Source organism: Micropterus dolomieu, linkage group LG03 (assembly GCF_021292245.1).
Source record: "Micropterus dolomieu isolate WLL.071019.BEF.003 ecotype Adirondacks linkage group LG03, ASM2129224v1, whole genome shotgun sequence".
Taxonomy (NCBI): domain Eukaryota; kingdom Metazoa; phylum Chordata; class Actinopteri; order Centrarchiformes; family Centrarchidae; genus Micropterus; species Micropterus dolomieu.
In genome coordinates this window covers 2,746,802-2,756,138 of record NC_060152.1, presented here as the reverse complement: position 1 = coordinate 2,756,138, position 9,337 = coordinate 2,746,802, and the positions used below count along the sequence as shown (strand labels likewise).

The 9,337-nt window shown below is 40.9% G+C and overlaps 1 protein-coding gene across 1 annotated transcript in view; it reads right to left on the bottom strand.

The window, feature by feature from the left end:
- Positions 1 to 3,448: 3,448 nt before the first annotated feature.
- LOC123968335 (protein NLRC3-like) overlaps positions 3,449 to 9,337 on the bottom strand; it is a 31,380-nt gene continuing 25,491 nt past the window's right edge. Inside the window, exons 8-12 of the mRNA XM_046045036.1 lie at positions 8,293 to 9,324; positions 8,032 to 8,205; positions 5,318 to 5,491; positions 4,970 to 5,016; positions 3,449 to 4,261 (exon numbers count right to left, since the gene is read on the bottom strand). Coding sequence (XP_045900992.1) covers positions 3,726 to 4,261; positions 4,970 to 5,016; positions 5,318 to 5,491; positions 8,032 to 8,205; positions 8,293 to 9,324 — 1,963 coding nt within the window. The 3' untranslated portion in view covers positions 3,449 to 3,725. The remainder of the gene's footprint in view (positions 4,262 to 4,969; positions 5,017 to 5,317; positions 5,492 to 8,031; positions 8,206 to 8,292; positions 9,325 to 9,337) is intronic.

The window sequence follows — 9,337 nt, the reverse complement described above, 5'->3', positions numbered from 1 at the left end:
TTTAAAAAAAGTTATTAATGTTAATCTGGAGTTTTGCAGATTCTTTCAATACCAACTTTCTGTTTGGCAAATGGGTCAGATAACTTCAAAATGCTGACCAAGGACTATGATTTTAACAGACCAATGACAAAACATAAACATATACAATAAACTTCGCAGCATTTATATGTCTGTATAGAAATGACAAATGGACAGCAACAGAAAGGATAAGTTTAGGTCAATATGGTATTTAGTTAGGAACATATGTACATGTACACTTTAATTTGAAAATATGACATCAGTACATTAAAAAAATTAGATTAATTAATTAATTAAAAAGTTAGTTATTTGGATTGGAAGTGATGAAGTCAATTGAATAATACAAACAAATGTAATTACTGGAAATAAAGCTTTCTGAAGAAACTGTGCTGAAAACGTTCCATCGTTTGATAGTTAAAATGGTGACATCTGCTTGTCAGCTCTGGTATTGTACTGACATGCGGATTAAAGTAAGACCACATAACGAAACACCAGTACAGTACAGTGACCTTTGATATTTTGTTTAATAAGGTCATACTGATTACATTTTAATTTACCTATTTATTTCTACTGCTGCTATGTCTTAAAATTTATTTTCTCTCTTTCTTTTCAGTTCATGAAATCAGCCATAATCTGAGGATCAAACGGCAGCCGAGCTGAATGGACCAGAGGAGGAATGTTTTTTAGAAATTGGTAGCATAAGTGTTTAGTAGCACAGAACTGTAGGGACTATATATATGGTTTTGAATCCATTCATAAACAAACCATCATTCTTATGAAGTACAGAAACATTTAAGGAGCATTAAGCCCTGAAAATAAACTGTGGATTCTCATCTGTTTCTTATCAATGCCTGTTTTTAATTTGGTCAGTTTTTATGATGCAGAATACTTCTGAGGTGTGTGACTGTGATTCTGTAAAATTGTTACATCTCACTTTAAAAATACTCAGTTGCAATAATCATAAAGCCTTTTTTAAATATATATTTTTTCTTTCATGAAAAATCTGATATAATATGGAAATTTTTTATTAATTTCAACATATTAGTAAAAGCTGTGGATCTTAGGTTAACTGTAAATACTGTGCATCCATATACGGGTAATTTCTATTTATCTGTGACAAACAGTGGATCTTAGTCCCATATTATTTATATTTTACAATATTGTAGTTCACACAACTACCTAAACATACAGTAAATACCTCATAAATATAGTATATGATGTGGTTATGTTATATTTCTGGACTTTTACTGCACTGCAGCGCTTCTGATGTGAGTACAGACTAGGTTGGCTGTGATCCTCTTCGGCAGCCGCGACGCAGGCAGACTCGGTTTGGTACCCGTTACATCAACAAATAGGGTTTGTCCCATAGACCAGGGGTTTTCAAAGTGTGAGGTGGGCCTCCCCAGGGGGGCTCCAAAAAGTTTCAGGGGAGGCTCAGTGAATGGAAGTGAAACAATATTACATTACTTATTGCATTAGTTATCCAAAGGAGATCACATAGAATAGCCTACATGTGTGAGAGTTTGTGTGAGTGTGAGAATACAGTAGTTTTTGGGAACTGTTTGCCCCCCCATCAGAGTCAGAAACTAATAAATGGCTTAGGACAGAGCTTTGTTAAAACTTTTTGGTCAGACGTTATGTCAAACAGCAATATTAAGCTATTTTGGCTCAAATGTTGAGTGTCTATGGGATAAGATAATATAATCATGATCTCATAGACATCCAGAAATTGAGAGAAATTTTCCAAGTAAATTAAAGATTGGGGTGGGGGTGAGGGGCATTTCCCAAGCTTTGTATGAGGAGAGGGTCGCGGTCTCAAACTTTGAAAACCCCTGCCATAGACTGTATATAAAAAGGTTAGTCCACAAAAATTAGCGGTTTGGTGGTTTGTGTGAACAAGGTGGCCTGGGGTCGAGTCAAATTCCCGGCCTGAATTCTTGTGCCAGTCCGCCCCTGCTGCTAATGTAAGATTTACTTTTATGTTGTTTGTCCTGAAGCTCACCTTCACTTCACAAAGATGTTTTAGGACCAGGAAAGACATTTGTTGTGACACACAGCAAGTTCAGACAAACTGTCTGAGGTGTATAATCTACAAAGGCAGGGATTAGTTAAGTGTGTGTATACATTTATGTAAAGATTAGACACAGTACAAAATTTTAAAGAGGTGGTATTATGCTTTTTAGCTTTTCCCCTCTCCTTTATTGATTCCATTTTTTGTGCATGTAATAGGTTTGCAAAGTGAAAAAGCCCAAAGTTCCCATTTCCCACAGAATACTCTGCTCTGAACTGCCTGAAAACAGCTTGTTTGTAGTCCAGCCTTTCCTTCCCTTTCTTGTGATGTGACAATGAAAATACGTGTCATAATGCTCGCTGAGCGGCTACTCCGACACGCCCTCAGAAACAGCGGTGGAAAAACAGTGAGCTGCAACACACAGCTCTCCTCTCCCTTCCAAACACTAGCTACCCTCCAGGCAGTCAGTGGACATAAAGTTGTTCCTGTGATGTAGAGACAGAGCTCAGTTAAAACTTTATGGATGAAAGATACTTTTGTTACAGATTAATAACTCACCACTCTGAAACTCTTGCTCCAGTCCATGTTGCCAAGCTGATAAGGGGAACATGTACAGCTGAACCGAAGCCGAGTTTAGCGGCTTCTCATGACCCACCCTACTCTGCTTCTGATTGGCTAGTAGTCCTTAACTAGGAACTGTGCATGTGCAACCCATGTGCTCCCAACAAAGATCATTTAGAGACAAGATGTATCACTCCATAGCTAAAACGAAGCCTTCAACACAGGGTGAAAAGAGGAGCTGCAGCAATGTGCAGTCTGACAAAACTATGGTGTTTTTTGAAAATTAAACCATGTAAAACTGTTCTGGTGGAACCTGTAAATAAGATTATGAACTTTAAAATGAGCATAATACCACCTCTTTAAAGCTTCACTCCTGAATCCTGCAGGTTTTTGTTGCTCAGGTCCAGCTCTCAGACTGGAGGATGAGACCTGACAACAGAACTTTACAGCTTCCAACAGGTCACTCAGCCTGAAGAAAATGTATTATGTATTAAGGAAATGTTAGATTTTTATTTTATATATTCCGTCTTCCTGGTTATATCTGCAGTTTAATGTAAATGATGAAACCTTCAAAGCTCCTGAGATGGGTTCAGCTACAAGAGTTTTGTGGCAAAGTTTAAAGCAGACTTTTATCTTAGGAGTCGATCGGAAATCATGAAGGCAGCATCAAATAATAAATTTCAATACGTTCAGAGGCTTCTGTCAATCATATTGATACAAGTACAGACTTTAATCTGATCTAAATATGATTTACAGCATCTCTTCATCCAAATATACACTCACTCAGATAATAGTGTAGTAGGGTGTCTGGATTGGAATTGTACCGAGGCAGAAAAAACGGAGATGTGGACCCAAATGCTAGATGCTGGAAACACTGGTGCAGTTTCTGATGTTTATTGTTTGTGTTTATCCAAATTCAAACAGGAATACTCAAGCTTACATAGAGTGAAGCAGTAGTCCATAGACAGACAAGGAACACAAAACTAAACATAAATCTAAAACAGGATAGAATAATCCAGAACGGGGCAAGCAGGGTAAGACTCCAGTGTTTTACAAAGAGTAAAGAGGCTTTGGAGGGAATATATAATGTCACCATCACCAAAAATCAGTCAGAAAAGGTTAATGAGACTGTATTTTACTGTATCCAACACAAAGACACAGAAGAGTTAATCGGGCCAGTCTTAAGCCTGAAGGCAGGGTAGACCGGCTCACTGAATGTGGTGCAGAAGGTGTGGAGGTGGGTCAGTTTATTAGAGGAGATTCTGTAGAAAGACAGAGTGCCAGCAGGGTAGTCCAGGTACACTCCCACTCTGTTTGCAGCGGGGACATGGACGGATGCACTTTTGTTACTGTGCAGGGCAGAGTAACCATCATCAGAGGAACTCAGACTCCAGGACTGATCATTCCTGCCAAGACAGCAGTCGTCACCGTCTCCTTTCCTTCTGATTCCTCTGTAAGTCACTGCTATATATACGTGTCCTGTATACTCAACCTCCCAGTAACAGCGACCAGTCAAACCATCAGTACACAGCAGCTGCTTCCAGTAGTCAAATCTCTCTTTATCATCAGGGTAGGGCTGCGTCTCTTTCCCCACTGTCACCTTTGTGTTGTGGTCCGACACTATGAGCTTCCTGTTTGCTGTGTTTGGGTCCAGTGTGAGTTCACAGGCATCTGATGGAGAGAACAGCAACAGTTCTTACAGGACAAATTAAGTTTTTAATAATTACTTATTTATTAAATTCACTTTGAATATGAATAGCATTGTTTAGATTTTGTTCAGTACAGGTATTGCTGAGTGGTAGAAGAAGCCGTGCAACTGACTAAGCCTGTGAGACCCTACACCAGACTGCAGTCCTTCCTGTACAGACTAGACAGTTGGTTGCAATTTGCAACCTCACCACTGGGTGCCACTAAATCTTACACACTTAACCTTTAATGTCACTTTTTTTGGTGCAAATAAAAGTGACTGTTGAGTCAAGGGTGGGACAGTGAAAGGTTAAATAAAAGGGTGAGAGGAGTGGTGCAGTTGCAGACAGTAGGAAAGACAATTACTCAGAAGAGTGGAGGGATGAGAGAACAGAGGAGGAAAGGTCAGTGGAGAGAAGAGAGCAGAGATTGCAACAAGTGGAGATGGTTCAAGTCAAGAAACCTGAAGGAAGATGGTGATGGAAAAGAAGGAGTGATGCAGTGCGACATGAAGCAGTACAGCCTGTTGCTCTCAGAGGCCTGTACTGCGGAGCAACTTCAGCATACCCAGGATATCTTTATGTTACAGCCTGATGAGGTAGACTGTTGTCCTTACATGGCGCACCCCATTTTGTCAATCAAAATCAATTGAGTACTATTTCTTCAAATTATTTAAAAAAAACAGACACTTACATTTCTTCAGACCAGGCTTCATTGACTTTGATCCACCATGGTCCACCCTGATGCAAAAACAAAGAAAACTATTAAGAGCGTCTGGAATATCCCGAGCTCCAAACTCTGTTTCGGGGAAAATATGTTACTGTTGAACCTTTTAAGTGTAACTTTTAAAACTGTGATCACCACAAACAAAATTAAAGAATTTAAGTTCTGCAGTATCTCAAAAGCTGGTTAATAAGACTAATAAAGCTTTCTGCATGGCTAGATACCACTAAACGCAAGTGGGAAAATGCTTTGTTTTGTAATGAGCTTTTTAAAAATATATTTATTTATTTATTATTATAAATATTTATCTGTCCATACTTGAGAGTTTCCAATTTCCAGCTTGGATCCTCCAGTCCTGCAGAAAGCAGCCTCACTCCAGAGTCTCCTGGGTGATTGTAGCTCAGGTCCAGCTCTCTCAGATGGGAGGGGTTGGATTTCAGAGCAGAGGCCAGAGAAGCACAGCCTTTCTTTGAGATCAGACAGCCAGACAGCCTACACACACACACACACACACACACACACACACACACACACACACTTATTTTTTTAAAATCAAGTCATTAGAATCATTTATTTATATAGATTCACTGTTCACTCTCTTGCTCTCCCACCTTGGATTATTATTAGAACGTGGTTTGGCATCGTCTTGCTGAAATAAGCAAGGGCAACCCTGAGAAAGATATTGTCTAATAACAGTGATGAAATGTGTTTACAGACAATGGTTTTTGGAAGTGTTCATTTTCCCATGCAATTATGTCCACTACAGATTTGTGTCTGTTTTTAATGATGTAGTGCAGTCTGAGGGCCCAAAGGTCACGGCCATCCAGTACTGTTTTTGACCTTGTCCCTTGCTTACAAAGATTTCTTCTGATTGTCTAAATCTTTTAATGATATTACAGTATCTTACTAAAGTGAGTACACCCCTCACATTTCTGTAAATATTTGATTATATCTTTTCATGTGACACTTTGCTACAATGCAAAGTAGTGAGCGTACAGCTTGTATAACAGCTGTTACCTTCCCAGCTTTCTGCCCCAAACCGTAGTTGAGAACAGACTGGCGTGCATTGATTAACTTAGCCTGGCTCGTAGCTAGTAACTAGCCTTAGCGGTCCGGGCCACTCTGCCGGTCAGAATAGAGGAATAAGACGTTGTTATGGCGTTCCTCAGCAACCTTATTTCTCCTCTGCAGCAGTAATTCACACATTACATGGCTCATTAACACCAGAGCTTGATTTAAACAGTTTCACTCACTAGCTGAAGAGTTACTACTTCCTTCAGCTACGTTAGTAGATCGTTTTATAACACACTTGCTTTTCTTCCTGTTTCCCGCCACTGTCCTTAAAGGGGCAGGATGGGTGACCGTGTAAATTTGATGTCCCCTCAAAATAACACATCACACAGACATTAATGTCTAGACCGCTGGCAACAAAAGTGAGGGGATCCTGCTCTGCTTCAGTATGTCACAGTACATGTTGGCATTCATGGTTCCCTCAATGAACTGGAGCTGGCAGCACTCATGCAGCCCCAGACCAGGACACTCCCACCACCATGCTTGACTGTAGGCAAGACACACTTGTCTTTGTACTCCTCACCTGGTGGTTGCCACACACGCTTGACACCATCTGAACCAAATAAGTTTATCTTGGTCTCATCAGACTACAGGACATGGTTCCAGTGATCCTAGTCCTTGGTCTGCTTGTCTTCAGCAAACTGTTTGCGGGCTTTCTTGTGCATCATCTTTGGAAGAAGCTTCCTTCTGGGATGACAGCCATGCAGAACAATTTGATGCAGTGTGTGGCGTATGATCTGATCACTGACAGGCTGACCCCCCCACCCCTTCAGCCTCAACTTATTTTGAGGGGGACAGCAAATATACACTGTAATACAAGCTGTACACTCACTACTTTACATTGTAGATTTCAAAAGTGTCATTTCTTCAGTGTTGTCACATGAAAAAATATAATCAAATATTCACAAAAATGTGAGGGGTGTACTCACTTTTGAGAGATATTGTAGTGTAGACAATGAAATAACTAGAGTGGTGAACTCCTCCCCATCTTTACTTCAGAAAGACTCCTTTGTTGCCACTTGCTCACTTTCAACATTTGATAAGTCTCTTTGCTATTTTCAGTTTAATATGGGCGTTCAATGTTTTGCACATCATCACATTTTGTTTTGATTTACTTTTTCCACAGTGTGCCAACTTTTTTGGAAATGATGTTGTAAAAACAGTAGTAAATAGTAGGGGTGGGGGATACATGTATTAGTAGATGCACTGTGACATGGACAATTCTGAATCAATTCACAAACATGAAAAATCTATTTTCTAAATGTTCATTGATAAAGGAATGTTGATGGAACTGGATATATATCTGTAAGTTTTTCCCAAACAACAATCTCCTCCTAAGCATGGATTTAAATCAGGGGTCGGCAAATAAGTTTGGCATTGGGCCAAATTCTTTTCAAGCCATTATATGGCGGCCCCAAACAAAGTCAAATTATTTCAAATCATGTGCACTTTCAGCTCAGTCAGTACTGTGTGGTACTCGATCGATCGATTCCAGCTTACTGTGGATATTTTTGGACACTTTTGCACATGCTCACAATAAAGTGCGCGTTCCGGCATTTGATCCGCATTCATAAACCTATGGACATGTATTTTCATTTCCCTGAGAAAATTCAGGGGAATCCAATCACACGTTTACTGACGGCTTTTTAGAGGTGTGTCAAGCAAGCCAGAGACTCTTTCGAATGTCCTTCAGAACTCTTCAAACTAAAAGCTCTCAATAAACTCGACATAAAGCATTGCTGCAAAAGACGTTCTCGCGCTTTTATATTAGAGGCACAATCTCTTAAGAGGAAGCGATTGTGTGAGTAACTGTAGCTGTGATGATTGATATCTATTTCAGCACCAGCCGTTTTTTTATTTTTCTGCTATCAAAGCAATCTGGCCAGTTCTGGCCCGCGGGCCGCCTATTGCTGACCACTGATTTAAATGGTCATCATCTGAACAAACTGATGAATCCTGACCTGAGAGTCTTCAGTCTACAGTGTGGACTCTCCAGTCCAGTGCAGAGCAGCTTCACTCCTGAATCCTGCAGGTCGTTGTCACTCAGGTCCAGCTCTCTCAGACTGGAGGACGGGGAGCTGAGAACTGAGGACAGAACTTCACAGCTTCTCTCTGACAGATTACAGCAACACAGCCTGAAGAAACAATTGCAGCAAAAAGGAGACAGTAAGATTTTTTTCAATATTAATGGATTCAATTTATGTGGTTATTGTTTACCCTACAGGGCTTTAGTGGAGACTTTGACCACTGGCAGCAGCCTCAGAAGAACCTCCTCTGAAGCAGAGTATTTCCTCAGGTCAAACACGTCCAGATTGTTTCCAGATGACAATAAGATGAAGACCAGAGCTGACCACTGAGCAGGAGAAAGTTTATCTGTGGACAGACTTCCTGAATTTAGTTGTTGTTGAATCTCCTCTACTAGAGAAGTATCCCTCAGTTCATTCAGACAGTGAAATAGATTGATGCTTTTCTCTGAAGACAGATTCTCACTGATCTTCTTCTTGATATACTGGACTGTTCCCTGGTCGGTCTGTGAGCTGCTTCCTGTCTGTGTGACCAGTCCTTGTAAGAGAGTCTGATTGGCCTGCAGTGAAAGACCCACGAGGAAGCGGAGGAACAGGTCCAGGTGTCCATTTGGACTCTGTAAGGTCTTGTCTACTGCGCTCTGGTAGAAGAATTCAGATTTGTTTCTGAACAATTTAGACCAAAAGGAAGCTGATTGTTCTTCTGACAGCAGATTGACTCCAGAGTTGCTGAAGGTCAGATGGACATGAAGAGCAGCCAGAAACTCCTGAACGCTCAGATGGACGAAGCAGAACACCCTGTCCTGGTACAGTCCACTCTCCTCTTTAAAGATCTGTGTGAATACTCCTGAGTACACTGAGGCTGCTCTGATATCGATGCCACACTCTGTCAGGTCTGATTCATAGAAGATCAGGTTGCCTTTCTGCAGCTGCTCAAAGGCCAGTTTTCCCAGAGACTCAATCATCTTCCTGCCCTCTGGAGTCCAGTGTGGATCTGTCTCAGCTCCTCCATCATACTTGACGTTCTTCAGTTTGGACTGAACCACCAGGAAGTGGATGTACATCTCAGTCAGGGTCTTGGGCAGATCTCCTCCGTCTCTGGTCTTCAACACCTCCTCCAGAACTGTAGCAGTGATCCAGCAGAAGACCGGGATGTGGCACATGATGTGGAGGCTTCGTGATGTCTTGATGTGGGAGATGATTCTGCTGGCCTGCTCCTCATCCATGTATCTCTTCCTGAAGT